This window comes from Panthera tigris, chromosome D4 (assembly GCF_018350195.1).
Source record: "Panthera tigris isolate Pti1 chromosome D4, P.tigris_Pti1_mat1.1, whole genome shotgun sequence".
NCBI lineage: Eukaryota > Metazoa > Chordata > Mammalia > Carnivora > Felidae > Panthera > Panthera tigris.
Genome location: NC_056672.1, coordinates 69,469,778 through 69,488,516, shown reverse-complemented (window position 1 = coordinate 69,488,516; position 18,739 = coordinate 69,469,778). Strand labels below are relative to the sequence as shown.

Sequence of the window (18,739 nt, the reverse complement as noted above, 5' to 3'; positions counted from 1 at the left end):
GCCTGGTCCTGATTTGCTCATTACTGTCAAGGACACCGCTGCTCTCCTGGCCTCCTGGAGAGAGTGAGGAGGCTCTGCCTTGGCACATTCCCTGTGCCTGAATCTTCTAGAGTGGACCCTTTAGAAATATGCCCTGTTGTCCCTTACAGGGACACTCGTATTTGAGACCATGTGTTGTAGAGGTTCTGTTTCCGGACATGTGGTCACCAGAGCTAAATCGAGCCTTGTCCGTTATATGCTGGCTCTTCCTTCCTCCTCCCCGGGGTCACCCTAGGCTGACAGGTTTCTGCCTCGATTACCAGTGCTGCCTTTCCTCCCTCCCAGCCCACCTTCCCAAACTCTGCCCGATCCAAGTCAGTCTTGGATGCAGAAACTTAGCACGGTTTCCTCTTGTCCCTTGGCCCTTCTGAGGGACATAATGACTTTTTTGAAACTGGAAAGTGATGTTAGCCCAGTCTTGTGCCACATCCAAACAGTAGAGGAATATGTGGGTGTAGAGTCACAGGGCCCACACCCTGTGCCCACACACCCACTGTCCTCGATGTGGGCCATCGTTGTTGGCAGTCAGTGGTGCGTCTTTCCAGCTTTCCTGCTTTGCATATACAGCACATACCCGCGTCCATGCACAAAAATGGTTTCTGTAAGTGTCCACGTTGTAAGCACTGCTGTCCTCTTTCTATTCAATGAACAGTCTGTCCATGGAGGTCTTTTCCTGTTAACATAAATTGGTGTCCCTCATTCTTTTAATTGCTACAGAGGATCCCTGAATGTGGCTGTGCCCTTCAGAATTCTGTGGGTGTACGAGCTGCAGTTTACATGTATTTCCATTGGTTTTTCTAAGGGGAAAGAGCCCTGCCCAGGCGGAACTGTCCTATCTGAATAAAGCGAAGTGGCTGGAAATGTATGGGGTAGACATGCACGTTGTCAGGGTAAGAACCGTGTGCGTTTAAGTAACGGGGTTTCTTGGGTTTCGCTGTGACTGAGCCATGCGTAAACTATGTGCAAACAAAGTAACGTGGTGAGGAAACTGTTTTGCATTCTGCTCTGTGACGACCTGTTAGAACCCTCTACCGATTGTCACTTCGTTTATTTGTAGGGAAGAGATGGCTGTGAATATTCTCTTGGACTGACCCCGACAGGCATATTAATCTTTGAAGGAGCTAACAAAATAGGCTTATTCTTTTGGTAATTTAGTTTTGTCTAATATTAAAAATGTCTTTTCCTATTTTGTGGTGGAATTCTATGTGATGGATGATTATTGAGGGATATTTGCAACCCCGAGATTTGCTTTAAAAACACACCATGCTCCCGTACTTGCGGGTGTTTGGCAGTAGCACTGACTTCTGGATAATCACGCTTGAATGAATGAATGATTTCTGTAGCAAATCTAAGCTTAAAAAGTAGAAAGGAAAACTGCTGTTTGTGTAGATAGTTTTCCTGCGGATTGTACTTTTAAAATGTTTTCTCTCTGACCAGGCCAAAAATTACCAAGATGGATTTTAAAAAGAGCAAATTGACATTGGTGGTAGTGGAGGATGATGATCAGGTAAGCCTCGCTCCTGGCTGTCCTCCTTGCTGCAAATAATCCTTCACTGATGTTCCTGGCCCCCACTGAGACGCGAACCTTGTGCTTCCCCTCAAAGGGACGGGAGCAAGAGCACACGTTTGTCTTCCGGCTGGACAGCGCCAGGACCTGTAAGCACCTCTGGAAATGTGCGGTCGAGCATCACGCCTTCTTCCGCCTGCGGACGCCGGGGAATAACAAATCGAACAGATCAGACTTCATCCGGCTGGGGTCTCGCTTCAGATTCAGGTGGGCACTGGTTTCTACAACGTGGATGCCGTGTTTCGAAGGAGGGCAGCAGTGATGCTTTTTGTGAATGGATCTGTGTGTCTGGAGGCTTGAGTCGGGTGTCCTGTTCCTGCTTCTTTCGTAAGATCTGACCTTTGGTTGAGCCCCCGGAGCTGTTTCAGCCTCCGTGCCCTCATTGATAAAATGGGGCTAATAACAAAATTGTTAATAGCTGACATGTAGCTGGACCTATGCCATCTCAAACAGTAGATAGTGTGGCCATTGAGATTAATTAATATTAAGTAAATTTTAAAATGTGGTTCCTCTGTCTCACTCACCACACATCAAGTGCTCAGTGCACGTGAGGTGGGTGGCTGCCGTAGTGGGTGAGGCAGACGTAGAACACAAGCTGTGCTAGAGCTTTTCATGAACCCGTGTATAATCCTCCCTGCAGACTTAATGAGCTAGGTCCTCTGACTATCTCCACCGTACAGATGAGGAAGCCAGGGCTGAGGGGTTACACAATCTGCCCAGCGTCACAGTAAGTGGCAGAGCTGCGAGTCAACCCCAGACGGTCTGGGGCTTCTGTTCCAACCCCTCCTCTCTTGCCTTTCGTGTGCCGGCATCAAGAAATGTGTCGATGATTAAGAATGAGAGCAGATGTCCCCCCATGTGTGTGCAGGGGATCCCGGATAGGCTCGGTAGATATTGGAATCTGAAGAGACCTTGAAAACATGGAGAATTTAATTGTTCACATATTTTTACTTAACGATTGTAAGGCCATGTCTTTCAAGATACGTGAAACCTCCTTGGGGTTTTATGAAAAACGGGGATTTATGACCTCATCTGAGACCCTTGTAATCAGAATCAATGGGTGCACCCACGTGCGTTCATGAATAAGGCCTGGGAATGTGCATTTTAAGTGCCCTCCCACGGTTGATTTCTGAGGCCTGTTTACAGATCTGAGAATCACTGTTATAAGCTCTAAAATTTCACATGGTTTCATAACCTCTGCCCACACATGGCATGTCCTTGAATGCCCTTTCATATGCCAAAAGATGTGCTCTTTTCAGATTTATCTACCGTGCAAGGAAATGGCTGTTGGGGTGGTTGCCAAGGCAGACTTTTCCATCCTTGGAGGAAACTCCCCCAGGATTTGGTCCAGACCAGGCACCCTCCAGAAGAAGGAAGGGGAGTTTGGAGACAAGGTTGCCCCTTGGAGGCACTTAGAGCAGGTGGCAAGTGTCCCCTTCCGTGTGATAAATCATCAACCGAGAGTAGGGCCGGAATGAAGCAGTGATCAATCAGATAAAAACAGCATACTTCCCGGAAGCTACCTTGCTTAAAACCCAGAAAGCCTTGGTGAAAGAAGTAATGATTCCCCTGGCATAGTAAGGAAAGCCAGGGTTTAGTTAAGAGGTCACCGATAACAGCATTTTAAAAGACTTAAATGTCTACGTAATGTGTGTTATGAAAGGTTATTTGATTTGTGAATCATTGTGCTCTCAGTCAGATGTGGCAAGTACTTGGACCTGCCTGGTTTGTGCAGCCAAGTGACTGGTACCTAAATCGCGGACTTTGTCTCTTGGTGGAAATATCTGCCCCTGTCATACAGCTTGGATTTGGCAGAGGTGATTTTATTGCTAAATGGAAGGCTAAATTTAGTGTGTGTCTTTACCAAACGAGTTCATGATAAGTTGAAATTTACATTGGAGCTTTTGAAAACAGAAGTGCGCTTCCAAATATGTATAATGTACTGATATTCTGACACTGGTAACATGCAACAAAATATTTACTTTCCAGTGGGCGGACAGAGTATCAAGCCACACATGGGGCCAGGTTACGGAGAACCAGCACCTTTGAGCGGAAGCCTAGTAAACGCTATCCCTCCCGGAGACATTCGACGTTCAAAGGTGGTGTGCTTTTCATTCTGCTTGGCATTTTATGTTATGACGTAGTTGGTTAAGCCCCAAGGAACTTAGCTTGGTAAAGCAGTTCTTAAAGGAACATTCTACTCTTCTACTCTTGTCATTCTGAAGCTTTTGACAAAACCCCAGTGGGAGGGATTCTCTTAATGGGAACCAGGCCACCTTTGCCGTCCGCTGTCTGTAATTTTGACCATTGGACGTGTTCATCTTCTCCCCCTTTTTCATCCTTCTTTTCTTGTGCCTCTTCACTTCCGTTGTACCTGGGACCTCAGGAATATCATAGGTTACCATGTTTTTTTGCCCAGATGAATGATGCTGTGTCTTAGAGGGAAAAACAGTCCTTCTCTCCTCTATCTTACAGTTTCAAATGGGACACCAGTCTCATGCTAACCAGAATTCTGGCCACTAAGAGCAGATCCAGAAATTTTAAGTCCTGGACTCCGTACCTGCAGTCAGTCCATGCATGTCCTGCCCTTGAATTTAGCCTGGACTTAGGATGCCTTCCCCTCCCCACTTTTCAGAACTCCCTGAGCCTTAGTCTGTCATTTACTACTATGGCTTCACGCCTTTCTGAAGGCTGGTACCCAATACAGGACCAGTTGGCAAATGAGCAAGCTGGGCTTGTTTAAACTTGGCCTCCACATCCTACCTCCTAGCTCTTCTCTGCCTACACTTGATTGTTTCTCCCTTCAGGACACCTAGTTTAGCACTGAATCGTGGGCTTTTTCATGGCATGGCCTCTGAACTCTCAACCCCTGGGGCCCCCTCCTACATATCACTTAGTCATAGGTTTTTCTTGTATCACTCTGGACTTAGTGGGCCTTTGTCAGAACTGTACCTATACTTCACTCCCTTCTAGAATCTTTAACCTTGTGGGGCACCTGGGTGGCTCATTTGGTTAAGTGCCTGACTCTTCTTTTTTTAAGTGTAGTAGCTATTCCCTAAACCAAATTTAAAAAAAAAATGTTAACGTTTATTTATTTTTGAGAGACAGAGAAAGACAGAGCACAAGCGGGGGGTGGGGCAGAAAGAGAGGGAGACACAGAATCCAAAGCAGGCTCCAGACTCTGAGCTGTCAGCACAGAGCTCGATGCAGGGCTCGAACTCTCAGACTGCGAGATCATAACCTGAGCTGAAGTTGGACGCTCAACCAACTGAGCCACCCAGGCATCCCCCTAAACCAAACTTGTAATGTTTGTTTATTTTTGAGAGAGCGAGAGAAAGAGACAGAGCACAAGCTGGGGAGGGGCAGAGAGAGAGGGAGACACAGAATCTGAAGCAGGCTCCATCCAGGCTCCGAGCTGTCAGCACAGGGCCTGACACCGGGTTTCGAACATACAAACAGTGAGATCATGACTTGAGCCAAAGTTGGAAGCTAAACCAACCGAGCCACCCAGGTACCCCCGTTTTTCAACCAATGGTTTAATAGCACAGCAGCCAGAAGCTCTCTAAAGTCATTCTTGGCTGCTTTAATGGAGAAAAAAATGGCCAGTGCCCAGGAAATATGGCCTCACCTTCAAGAAAGACCAGAGGGTGAGAGGATTGGGGGTGTGCCCAGAGAAGGGTGATGGTGGATGAAGGTGATTGACTGCAGGAACTGGGAGCGACAAGTGATGCAGTGGGGGAGAGAGGGAAGGACTTGCTTCCCTGTCAAGCTTTCTGCTTGCTGCCTGCGGTCCATGGGATCAGTGTTATCCAGAAACACTCCAAGTAAGGAAGAAGTTCCTAATAGTGCTGTCAAAGATAGAGCCATCTCAAGACTGTACTGGGCTTCCAGTCCCTGGAGGCGTGTGCAGGCACAAAGGGAAAGGCCCCTTGGTGTGGCCACTGCAGAGGGGAGGGTGTGTCCTATGTCTTGACCCATGGGTGGCTTTGGACCTCTTCTAGACCACAGGTTCCCTGATTCTCCTCTACTTTCTTTCCCAGTCCCCATCCTCTTTTTTTCTTTTGTGTTACTGGCATTTTTTCCCAGCCAGAGTTCTGGCATCTCTGTGAAGCTTTTAATGATTTTCTGTGCTACATCTTTTTAAATTTTTTTAAATGTTTATTTTTGAGAGAGAGAGAGAGAGCGTGTGAGGGAGGGAGGGGCAGAGAGAGAGGGAGACACAGAATCCGAAGCAGGCTGCAGGCTCTGAGCTGTCAGCACAGAGCCCAACACGGGGCTCAAACCCACAAACCGTGAGATCATGACCTGAGCGGAAGTCAGATGCTCAACCGACCGAGCCACCTAAATGAAATGGGAGTCTAGATAAACAAGCTTTAGCTCTGTCCATGGTCCCTTCCACAGACTCACATCCTGCCCCAGCTACAAAAGTCTGCCCTGAGCTTCCCAGTACTGTCAGGCTTATATTTCAGCCTCTATCATCCCCTTCTGCGGTCTTTGATTTCACACACCTCTCTGTCTCTGTGTCAAGACTGTGAACCCCTTGAGAGCCAGAATTGCCTCTCATTTCTGTATCTGAGAGCACCTGGCCCTGGGAACATGCTCGGCATTCGCTGAGTGAATTGGAGGGCTTGGCACAGTGGAAAAGAGACTTTTCCTCCAGAAAGAAGGAGCTAATGTGGAAATTCTGCCTCCTGGGGTTGGGACCCCGCTGCAACCACAGAAATCTCCACCCTAGTCATTGTCATCACGTGATTAAAAAAAAGTGATACAGGTCTCTAAGATGGCATACCTTTCTGTTTTTCCTTTAAAGCAAGCAACCCAGTGATAGCGGCTCAGTTCTGGTAAGTGCCCCCAGACTCTGGGGTACAGCTCTTCTAATTATCGTCTTTATTTGCAATGTTGACTTTTTCTTTAATACAATTAAACCACAGAGTGAGTCACCTGATGATTTTCCCCTGCTTTTTCTGCTGCCTGACTATACCATCCTCCTGGTTCTCAATAAGTACACAATGGAATGTTCCAAGACCGTTTTTTTTTTCTTTTTTAAAACACAGCTGCTTTGTTTGTGTAGCTTTGTGCTTTGTTTTTTACAACAGTGGGTGATGAAGGTGAGAGGAATGTGTACAGCGCACTGTGCTGATGGCATTGCAGGCAGTGATGGGAAAGAAAGGCCATGCTCTTGAGCGAAAGCTCCGTGAGAGCAAATGCTGGATTCGCTCAGTGATGTGCAGATTTTATGGTCATACAGTGTAGAAAACCTTTACGAAACACGTTTATTGAATTTCGTGCAGAAAAAAGAACATGTCACAAGACTGAAACTCCAGCACAGATGTGAACAAACTTTTCCTGTGAAGTGCCAGATAGTAAATACTTGGGACTTTGTAGGCAATGCTGTCTCTTTCATGACTGCTCAGCTCTGTGGTTGGCACACAAAAGCAGCCATAGACAGTCCGTAAATGAAAGGACAAGGCTGCTGCGTTCCAGTAAAACTTTACTCATAAATGCAGGTGGGCTACATTTGGCCCATGGGTGTGATTTGCCAGCCCCTCCCCCAGCACAGGTGTTCTTGATCTTTCCTGTACATGGAATCTCCTGGTGAGCCTTGAAACGTCCCCCTCAGCCCAGCCATACCCCAGGCTCATTGAATCAGTCTCTGGGCAGGGGACTCACGCGCCTAGGGTTTTTTGCTTTTTTTTTTTTTTTTTTTTTTTTTTAAGTCCCAGGTGATTCTAGTGTGTGGGAACCACCATCCCATCTTGCACTTGCCTCTTTTTCTCTCTCTGAAACAACTGCTTATGTGAGTTTTGACCTAGGTGGACAGCTGCTCTCTCATGCTGGAGAATTACAGGCTGTCATTCCTTCGGCCCTGGTATCCAAGCTCCAGGCACTGGCAGCCCAGTTTAGTCAGCCCCTTGGTCTTCCCAGGCACACGGGTCTCAGACTGCTGGGGAGGTCTTAGAGATGAACACAAGTTGACTGTGCCATGTGCCCTGCACCTGTACTCGGGCAGAGCCCGGCATGTGGAGGAGCGGATAAGCCAGAGGCCTTGGTTGGTGATGAGGGTGCAGGCCAAGGGACCAGAAGGCCTCCCGCCTCGTCCCAGCCTTGCTCTAACCCAGCGCGGGGGCCTTAGGTCTTCCTGCTGGGCTTCCTTTTTCTCACTGAAAACAAGGAGTTTGGGCTAGATCAGTGTTTGCCCTAACTTTTTGAGTCTCTGATTTTCGCCCCCCGGAAGAAACCTGACCTGGAAGTCCAATATAGAGAACAGACAAAAGTGGAGCTGCCCTGGGTGGAGCCAGGCAGGGAGGAAAGGGCTGGTGCCTGCTGTTCCTCTGACATCTGACCCCTGTCCCCCAGGCAGCCACAAGACACCCGCAAGGGCCCCGAAGCGCGCTAGGGAACATAACCAGCCCCTTGTATCACACAGCTGGAGCTCAGCCCTGTGTCTCTGGTTCCAGGCTCCGCCTGCAGTGCCATTCTGTGAGGAGGCAGGCGGCCGACTCTTGTGTCTGGGTTCAGTTCTCAGCACCTGAAGAAGGGCTGCAGAGTCCTGTTGAACTGCCATGGAGCATACCCTGGCCCCCCGAGGGAGGGGCTCCCACATGGGTTCATTGTAGGCCTGTGGGCTGGCCCTTCTCTAGGATCCCTGCTGCGGGTAGTATGCTAGAAGCATTTGCACCTTTCTCCACCTGTCAGTGTATCTTGCTTTTAATTCTCAGGGGCCTGTGAGTTACAACATTTCTTTCCTTTGCTAAGGAAGCGATTGTTTTGTTTTTCCCTAATAAAATTATATTTTCCTTTTAGCATCTAGTGGAGATTATATACATATTGAGCATCTAGTGGAGATTATATATATTGGGAACCAAAACAAACTTAAAAAAAGTGTCCACCAGGAACAAAAAAACCCAGTAAATATACCCTTTAGGAACAAATGAGCTAATAACCACTGTTCGCAGCTGTTCAATTGCTCTTCGCAGCCTGTGGGATCCCGGGGTGAGTAGGATTGCTGTGGGAGCCAGGGATGAAATTGCGCTCTGGGCTGCAGAGGTGATACCAGAAAAATTGCACCTTGCAGAACACTTAACCTTCCAGATAAAATCCAGCTGGAGGTGAATCTGGCCCAGAGCCTGGCTCGGTGCACTGTCCTTTCTGGAAGACAGAGCCATTTAGACCCCAAGCAAGACTCACAACAGTAAAATGTTTCTCTCATTGTTGAAGCAATAAACCTTGATTTCGAGCACACCACCCTAGCCACGTAGCCCAACGATGGTGCCGTGTTTGTTTGTGTTTCTCCTGGCGGATGCCAGCCTTACTTAGGAAACACATGTGTTTTAAGTGCAAAGCCAGCCTGGGATTCTCTGCCCATATATGTGAGTACGTATAGTTGTTTAACCAGAGTAGTTTTACTTGTGAGTCCACCAAAATAGGATCGTGCATGAGGAGCGTGGTACCTTTGCTCGGACCGTCAGGGAGCCAGCTGGACTCTGTGGAAAGAAGGTGGGCTCTGAGATGGAGCAGATACCCATTCCAGTCCCAGCTCTGCCACTGACTACGTAGCTGACTGACCCTGAGCAGGTTTCCCAACTTCTCTGTTAGGCAACCTTTCCTTTATCTGTAAAATGAGGTGGTACCAGTTATTGACCTCATAGCCTTGTGGTGCGGATTAAATAGTAACAGATGTGGAGCTCCCAGTACAGAGCCTTATATGGAATGAGCGTTCCACGGTGGTGGCCGGATCGTGGCATTGTTCATAGCAGTGGGACCCATAGCGGTAGATGTTCAGAAACGGCCGGTAGATGTTCAGCTCTCCCTTCAGTTGGAAAAAGCTCTGGGCGTTACTGGAGCCGTCTGGTGCCACCCAGCAGTGCCAGCGCAGACCTGGAATGGGAGCTAAAAGTACTTGGTGTGTCCCAACTGAAAGGACCTCCTTTTTGTCACCAAAGCGTGGCAAGCAGGATTCTGGAGTATTACCTTTGTGTTCCAGTTTGTGAGCTCGAAAGTGACGAATGGAAGTTGGTGTTTGGTTTCCTTGGTTATATGTTCATGTAAACAGCTAATAACCAAAAAGAAGCGGTGTTCGTGAAAGTTCCTAACAGTGTAGGTGGTGTTTAAGATTTATGATCGTTAAAAAATCACTAACAGTGCCGCTTTACAACCTGTTACATTACAATTTTTCCCTTCTTTTCTATAGCTCTAAAACAAATCCTGAAGTCCATAATTACCAGGTGAGATACTGCTTTTAAAGACTTTCTTGAATACTTCTTAAAATTTCAAAATTTTCTACATCAAGTAGTTATTATGCTCATAGTCAGATTTTGAAGAAATAATAACATGCTTTTTGTTGGTTGTGGGGGGGGGGGGCTTGTTTTTTTTGTTTTTTTGAGAAAACGGTGAGAGGAGAACCTTCCTCTGTGACTCCTGGCCCCTCTTGGTCATTTCAGCTGCTTATTTTTTCTTAACCTTATCAACTGGCAAACCACAGAGACATATGTTTAAGTTTCTGGGTGGTCAAACACAACCTCTTAGGAGCGCTCAAGTGAGGCCGTGTTTTGTCAGCATGTTCTAGGCCTAGGGAACATGAGTCCCTTGAGATGTGCCTCCAGGAAAGGATGTCTCAGTCACACGTTTGGGAGATGTGTCCTTCATTCCCCTTCTTGGATCTTACAGTCTCCGCCAGGGTTTCAAAAGTACTGAGAAATCCTGCAAAAAAGATAACGTTTTATTTTTTTTAATCCATTGTCTCCCCAAATCATTTGATATTCAACACCCCCTCCCCCAATCAAAAAAAGCTAGCTTCTCACCTACCTGCCTGTTTTTGATAGTGTATCTGTTATCAGTGGAGCACTGGTTTCCAGAACCTACTTTGTAAAGCATTGTGCCAGGCCTGTTTCCTGCAGAAGGAGCACAGATAGGTTTCTGTGGCTCGTGATATGCTCTTTTACAGGGTGGCCAACCAGGGCCCTCACAGCCTGCCCGCCTACCCACTCACAGTTACCTGGGGGTGGCTCTTGCTGGCCATTCGCAGCCTTCTACAACCTGGCTCCAACTTGGTTTTCTACATTTATTGCCTTCTTCCTCTCTGCTCCTTATCATACATCATATGTTCAACTCTCAAAGAATCACATAATCGGTGCCCCCAGAATTTCCTCCCACTGTTCCCGTTTCCATGCTTGTCTGCCTGAAATCCCCTCACTTGTCTGTGCATTAAAATCCCCTCCAGAGTCCCCTCAGAAGCCGCCTCCTCCACAGAGCCTTCTCTGATCCTCATAACTGGAAATCACCAACACCAGTGGTCTTCAACCCCACTGCATGTTAAAACCATCTGGCAGGCTTTAAAAACATGGCCGGTGCTTGGGCCTCACCCTGGGCTGAACAATCAGATGCTCTAGGGACAGATAGTTCTGGGCATCAGAGAGCTTCAGAGCTGCTAAGGGGGTTCTGATGAGCTGTGCTGACAGCGTGTCCCTCACTTAGTAGGTTTGTGCCTAGAGGCAGCAGTCGTGTCTGATGGCCTCCTCACTTGGGGCCATTTCTCTTTTCCTGGGCGTGTTCTGTCCAAGGACATTACGCTCAGGTTTCCTCCATCACAGTCTGGTTTCGGATGTCACAAGAAGCTACTCCATGAGGTCACCTGGGAGCGTTTGTTCTGGTTTAGTGTCTTTCCTGATCCTTTGTTACCGTAGATACTAATTTTTCGATGGGGGTGGGATCCTAATGTACGTGACTTTTACGAGGTCTCCAAATTATGTTTCAGAAGAATTTTGCCATATCATCTTCCATACATGAAATCATATTCCCAATGTGCAGAATCTGGGCACGACTTCTGAGTTTGGGGGGAATAACGTAAAAAGTGCTTTGAACCTGGTAGGGGAAAAGCTAGGTTTCCCGATCTTGTCTTTTTTAGGTTCTTGAATCTTCTCAGTCACAGATCAGCTTTTTGGTTTGGAGAAATTTTCGGGTGTGACTGGCTAGCTGTGGGGGAAGGGAAGAGTTGTGGACGGGTGGTCCCTGCTTGAAGGCAAGAAAAAAAATGAAAACAAAGCCCATTATTCCCTGCTCAGAGTGAATACGGAGGAAGTTGTTCACGGAACTCACATGCACGAAAACTGTTCTTGTAACATCTTTGGCAGCCACTGGTCCCCCACACCTTAGCCATCCTGGAGGTTACGTGTTGCTCTGTCAAGGTTTGGGAATGAATTGAGCGGAAAGAGAACGTCCTGAGAAGTGGCCTGATTGATAAAGGCTTGAGTGCCGAGAAGGGTTTTTGGGAGAATGGGAGTATGGAACATCTGTCTTATTGTGAGCTCAGTGAGACTAGCCAACTGCAAAGGATAGATTTCTGTGGTTTTGATAAGGACATCTCTTGGCATTTGGGGAGGGACAGTTCTTCATTGTTGGGACTGTCCCAAGAGTTACAGATGCTTAGCTTTCCTCTTCTCTGCCCAGTAGTTAAAAGGTAATTTTGCAGTCATTGTGACAAGCAAAAATGCACATATATATTTCCAATTATCCCCAGGGGAAAAAACTGCCCCAATGACCATCTGGGTTAACATTTAAAAATGCTGCTTGACAGCTTTAGAGTGTGAATAAATTACCGAAGGAGATCAAGGAAGGTTTGGGAATATCCTTCCAGGTCTTTATGGATGAGGTACCCACCTCTCCCTAATGAATCTGATTTGCTTGTGTTTGAAGACAGGGAGTGGAACAGAGGTCCATTTCTATTCTACATTATTCCCTTTTGTTGAAGATGCAGCCAGGAGCCTCATTTGGGGCCTGGCTGTGTGACCAAAACACTGGAAGCGTTTCAGCTATGGGCACATCTAAACTCTAGGTGTTTGTCTCCCTAAGAGAGGTCAGCTTTCAGCGTCTGCTCCTGAGATCTTTTCTCCAGATTCCCTTTTCCCGTAGCCTGTGCAGGGGGCTGCACACTTAGCTTGCTGACAGGCAGCTCTGAAGGAGAGAGCTCACTAGAATACAGAATAGGCAGGGAGGGCATCTCAGTTTCCTGAAAACTGAATGAACAGAATTACTGAGAATTTTCCATAATACAGAACAGGCCTCTGCTTATTAACCAAAACAGCAGGGGAAGGAGCAGAAGGGGAAGAAATAATTAAAAGAATAATGGTGGCAAGACTGTAGTGACTAAAACGTCAGGAGGGTTTCATGTGCTCCACAGAAAGTTTAGCCTTGAGAAGCCCCGTGGCTTCTGGCCTTGCCTGGAGCCACCGCCCTCTACAGGCCAGAGGCGGTAGACAGTCCCGTCACCCAGCCAGGCCTGCCTTGTCTTCACTCCTGCTCGTTCTGTGAGTCATCAATCTGGATCCATTTTTTGAATGGACAAATTCCTTCCTTCTTTCCTTCTGTTGTATCAGAATAATCAGTGCTCTGAATGGTTTGGGGTTTTGTTTGTTTTTGGTGACGGCCAGGTGGGCGGCGAGGTTTGGTACTAGGTTTTGGATCACATTTTAGAAAATTATTCTTATTGCTTAAACAAGGGAGAAGGTGTTCGCCCACAATCCTGCTGACTTAATGTCCCCATCCAGTTGTCTTGTGTTTGCAGATGTCACTGTTACACACAGTTGTCGTCATCTTCAGCAATGACAAAAATTGTTTCTGAAGAAAGAAATTGCCTACCATTCACCCCATATCTTGGGTGTCCTCCGTCTGTTCCCTTGGGAGAGATGAATACTGCCTGTCCTGGGCGCTCTAGGGGACCCTTCCCAGACAGATGCTTTCCCCTTTCTTCCGAGGGCAGCCTTCCAGCCCCCCTGCCTTTGTCATAGGGGAAACGTGATCGTCCTGGGAAGCCACCGCCCATCCAGGGTTTGGTTATAGCCTTTCCAGTCACAGCCCTGGGCCCCTCAGCTGGATGCCAGTAAAAGAGAAACTAAATGAAGACCATTGAAATCAAAAGGTCATTGAATAATCAAGTTTGGTATTTCATTTCTAGCCTCAATACCATCCCAATATCCACCCCAGCCAGCCTCGGTGGCACCCTCACTCTCCAAATGTAAGGTAAGTGCTTGAGCTCACGGAGCTGTACTTACTTGAAAGTTCTCCCTTTCTCTGGAAAGGCTCAAATTCTGCCTCGTTGTGAATCGAAAGTCTGCATCAGAAACAACGGTTAAGAGCTGCTGTGTCATGGCAGAGATGAATAATTTGCAGAGCAAAAGAAACCAGTGATGAGTCTGGATTTACCAAAGTTCTGCTTTATGAAATGAAAATGAATTGGGTTTTGTTTTTTGTTTTTTCAGTCATTCTAACCTTAGATATTTTTGGTTTGGTTTTGTGTTAGAAATGTTGCTTAAAATTTCTAAGTAACATTTTCCTGTCCCAAGAATTCGGTTACTAAAAATATGCTTTGAGCTTGGGGATTTTTGTTGTGGGTTTTTGAAAGGACTTTTTTTCAGGGATGGAGTGGGGGTTTGCTTTTTGTGATTGTGGATCTTTTTTCTGAACCTAGGGGTCAGTAAACTTTCTCTGTTAAGAGCCACATAATCAATATTTTCAGCTTTGTGCTCTCTGTCACAACTACTCAGCTCTGCTCTTGTAGCTTCAAAGCAGCCTCAGACAGAAGTGAATGGGCAGGGCTGCATTCCAATAAACTTATTTACCAAAGCAGATGGTGAGTGGGATTTAGCCTGAGGGCTCTGTTTTACTCACCTCTGCCCTAACCCTACCACAGTCCTTTCCAAGTAAACTGGCACCTGCCTTGCTGGGTTTCTAGTTAGGCTCGAGAGTGTTTTAACGCTAGCTTTGTAAAGGCAAACGTTCCTTTTAAGATTTGAATTTTAGATCAGTCTTAATTGGTGTTTATGTGTGAAGCTCTTTCTGTTGGTGAATTCACTTTGCATAAAGTTATTTCTTGGTAAGGTTGCTAGCCTTGCTGCTTGAGAAAGTACGGAGAATGGAATGATGGAAATAAATCCATTTGGAGTAAGGCAAATGAGAGCAATTAGTTCTTGAGAATTCTTGCCACTTTTGTTGGGGGGACCTTGGAGGAGAGCAGTGCTGTTTGATCGTAAACACTTGATATTTGGGTAGCTTTTTAAAGCTAGTCAGCCTAGTGGAGTAATAATTCTAAATGTTTCTGTGTATTGCGAAGGCAGTTTATTTTCCAGACATAAGAAACAGAAGAGATTTCTAGAAGTGCTATTTTTATTAACCTTGTTTTTACAGAATTTTACACTTCTTTTGGCCTGTTTCGTCACATTAGTTTTCCTTCTGAGGCATGACCTTGCCCAGCACTTAGCAGTGGGGATTCCCAGGAAGGCTGGAACAGTGTGCCTCACCTGGGAGCTTGCTGATGCATTCTTTGCCCCACCCGGGCCCTACTGGGTCAGGATCTCTGGGGGTGGGGCCCCGCAGTCCGTGTTTTACCAGGCTCTCCAGAGTTGGAGAAGCACTGCCTGAGATACAGAGTTCATTGGTCCTAGGCTCTGGTAAACGCTGCCTAAGGCACTCACAGGGCACCGTAGCATGGTCACAGCCCCGAGAAGTGCCTGGGAAAGGAACCTTTTTCACCTGACTTCCCCCAGACTGAGGGATCCTCAAGGTGCCCTTTGAGAAATGTGGTATGGCCGCGACCGAGCTTTTCTCCAGTTGGAAGTTGGTAGATCACCCGCATCCGAATTTTAAACATACCTGAGCAAATCCACTCATTTCAGCTTGGAAGCCATCCCCATTCACATGGTTCATGGTTTTTCCCGCCCGCTTGCCTCGTGCCTGTGTTGTTTCACTCACATTTCTGAATTTTCTTCCATCCCTCCCGCTAACCATTCACTCTGCCGACAAAACAGGCCATGCTTTCAGGATGACAGGCCACACTGGGAAACGTCGGCCAGTGGAAGTGGCGGCCGTTTCGATTATGTCCACGACCAGAACCAGAAGAACTTAGGAGGAGTGCAAAGTATGATGTACCGAGATAAACTCATGACTGCACTTTGAAAGACTGACACATCTCACCTCTGTTCACCAGCATGGTTTCATTACATTCCATGAAACATGTCTTGCCATCACACAGACGCGTCCGCGAAAGTGTCCTTAAGGAATAGTTCTGAAAGGTGTTTCTGGAGTCCGTGTACATATTTGAAAATCTCCACAATCAGTAGTCACAATTTACTGTTGACTGCGTTCTTAATAAAATGAAGGTAGTGAAAGGCTCAGGAATCGTTTTAATATTCTGATTTAAAAATTGGAGTAAAAGTCTATGTTTATCATATTGCTGTGTATTTGGTATTTCTCTGTTATTTAATGAATGGGACCAAATAAAACCAGAAGAACTTAGGAAGAGAGCTCTTTGTAGAGTACCATACAGCCCTGGGGCCCAGTCCTGGCCGTTGTGAGATTGTGGACAAGCCTTTCTCCTTTGCTGGCCTCCTTTTCCCCCATCTGGAAAGAGTGGGTAGGACTAAGTGATTGCCAAGCTCCTTCCAGCTCTAAAATTCTGTGGTCGTATTAAAAGTTAATATTTTTAGTCTGAGGATGTAACATTCAAACTAAATTGCTCATAGGAAAACTGCAAATTTCCCTTCTCTAACAGAGGGCTACCGCTTTCGGAAGTGCAAGAACGTATATAACTTGTTACATAAATGCGGGGAGGCTTTGAATTTCTGATCTTAAAGCAGTCCAGGCACATTGAATCTTAGCAGTTTTACTAATCATAAATTGCATAGCATCCCTTTTTGATAGAATTTGTTGCTCGAGTACAAGAATAATTTTTTTTCAATTGTTGATCGGTGCTGCTAACTTGCATGATTTCAGAAGACACAATTGTGAACACACACTGTCAGAATTTATAGAATTTGAGGCTTGGTTTTTACCCTGGACTTAACTCTTTTAAAAAGCAACATGAAATCCAAGATAACATTTATGGCTCAAATTAAAGTGTGTAAGATTTTAATGAAGCTGTGCCAAAGCATTCTGTAGAATAGGATGGGATGGGTGTTGTACATTTTGTAGTACCAGCTATCAATGGGCTGTCTTTTAGGGTAGAACTTGTACCAAAATATTTATTTCCCCACCCCATCCCCCATTTGAAGCCACAAATCAGACTTTTTTTTTTCCTTGGTAAACCTGAGATAATTTTTCATTAGTCTTTTTGTGAAAAACGATTCTTATGCCATTTAAGTATATGTAATTGTAATTTGGCCCACTGTAAGCCTTTTTTGAAAAAATGTGTTGACATCTCTTAAGACTCTTTATTGCTAAAATCTGATCTATTTTTGGTTACCACAAAAATCTGTCCAGCAGGAGGGGCTCCGCTGCGGGCCTTGCACGGCGGAGTCCTTCACCGACAAACTCTTCCTAAGATAATCTGTTTACAGGTGTATTCTGTTGTAGCAGATGTTTTGATCCTCAGTGTTTGTGCCGCATACAAATAAATGTGTTCTGAATCTTTTAATCTTAGTGATCCATTTTTACAAATGTGTTTCCAAGGAATAAAGATTATTCTTGCTTTTTTGGACTCCATCTTCATTTTACATTGCGCAGAAGTATCGTGTGTGGATGACGTAGGTAGTGGGACGGTGAGCTCTCCGAAGTCTGGAGGTGAGCATTCCGTTAGGTGACATGGAGGAAGTTCGTCCGAGGATGAAGCTGCCCTTGGGAAGAGCAGCTCTGGTAGGCACGGTGGCTGAAGCATTTCTTCATCTGGTTCATCTGTGGTGAAGGTTCTAGTAACTGGTCACAGGCTCTGGACTGAGTGAAGCGGTGGCAGAGTGGGTTTCCCCCATAACGGTCCTGTGATGAGGATGGGTGTTGGTCCTGGCGACTCACTGTTTCCGGTGGAAAGACATCCAAACCTGTGTCTGTGGCCTCCTGGAGATGGTGTACACAGATCCCCTCTAATAAATACGTTTCTGCTTAAAATAACTTGAGTGGATTCAGTTGTCTGCAACCACGAAGTCTAACCAGGATGCATACTTACGGCCTCCTAATTGTTAAAAGAGGTGCACACTTTTCATCCCGCAACTCTGTGGACCTTCCTCTACTGCATGTGATGGTGATGGTCACTCACTCACAGCTTCTCGAAGTTCTGTTCCCTTGGCTTTTTCAACATCTGCTTCTCCAGCTCTTTGACTTTTGCTTCTGTCTTTGTAACAGCCTCTTCCTCTGTCGTCCTCTTAAATATCGGTGTTTTCCAGGGGTCCTTCCTCTGCCCACCTCTTTTATCTCCATCGCAGTCTGCCTGGGACTTTTCATGCTGGCACAGCTTTATGGCTGTTGGCCCTAGAACCCTGGTCTCTTACCCAGACTAGTCCTACAAGATTTTAGACTGACATTTCAACCTGTGTATCCCGTATATACAGCTCAAACTCATGTCAGAAATCAAATTCATCATCTTTTGCTGGAGATAAAAAAGATGTCTGCCCGATTTTCTCTCTTCTACCCGCTACACCATCTGTAGCTCTTTTCCCTTTTGCCACCTGCACCCAGGCAGTCCCTGGGTCTACTCAGTTCCCTTGCCAACCTTTGCCTTGAGAGATGCTCTTCCTGGTCTCCCTGATTCCAGGCTCCTGACAGGCTCCTCCTGCTCAGTCTCTAGAGGAATCTTTCTAAGGAAGCACTCTGGTTGTGTCATTCCAACGCTCCACATCTGCCAGGGTTCACCACCACCCAGAGGGTGAAGTCCAAGGCCTTCTTTATGGAATTCCTTTGCTATCTGCTTCCATCCTATTACTCAAGCCTATTTTGCCCCATTTCTCACCCTCCTGTTTAAACGTCTGCACCACCACGCTGCTTGTGGGTCCTGGCATTCACCGTATCCTGCTGTTGCCCCGACCTGTGCTTTGCAAATCCTGTTTCTTCTGCCAAGAACTCTGTCACTCCCATCCCCTTTGCCCAGCTGCCACTCACCCCTTCAACCTCCACTCAGGTGCGTCTTCTCCCAGGGACTCTGACCACCCCACCTCTGCAAATTGGGTTGGTTTCCATGCTCTGCTCTGTAACTTCCCCTCAGCCCTCCTATGGCAACATTGCATTCACTGCTTTACGTTAAAACTGCCTCTTTGGTTCATCTTATCCTGGAGCCTGTACGCTTAAGTATGAGCTTTGTATCATATTTGCCTTTGCTCCCCAGTGCCTGGTAGATAGCAGGTGCTCGTGAATGTCTGTTCAACAAATGAATTATTC

General features: G+C 46.5%; 1 protein-coding gene across 4 annotated transcripts in view; it reads left to right on the top strand.

Moving 5' to 3' along the window:
• The window catches only part of EPB41L4B (erythrocyte membrane protein band 4.1 like 4B), a 128,533-nt gene that overhangs the window by 60,005 nt on the left and 49,789 nt on the right, over nt 1-18,739 (top strand). For 3 of the 4 annotated variants that reach the window (XM_007094483.3, XM_042964302.1, XM_042964301.1), the window contains exons 8-15: nt 842-929; nt 1,097-1,185; nt 1,477-1,546; nt 1,644-1,813; nt 3,596-3,705; nt 6,417-6,447; nt 9,798-9,831; nt 13,557-13,621. In XM_007094483.3, the coding sequence (XP_007094545.2) occupies nt 842-929; nt 1,097-1,185; nt 1,477-1,546; nt 1,644-1,813; nt 3,596-3,705; nt 6,417-6,447; nt 9,798-9,831; nt 13,557-13,621 (657 nt within the window). Of the gene's footprint in view, nt 1-841; nt 930-1,096; nt 1,186-1,476; nt 1,547-1,643; nt 1,814-3,595; nt 3,706-6,416; nt 6,448-9,797; nt 9,832-13,556; nt 13,622-15,405; nt 17,466-18,739 lie in introns of those variants that run through there. The other variant, XM_042964303.1, reaches the window with a different exon arrangement.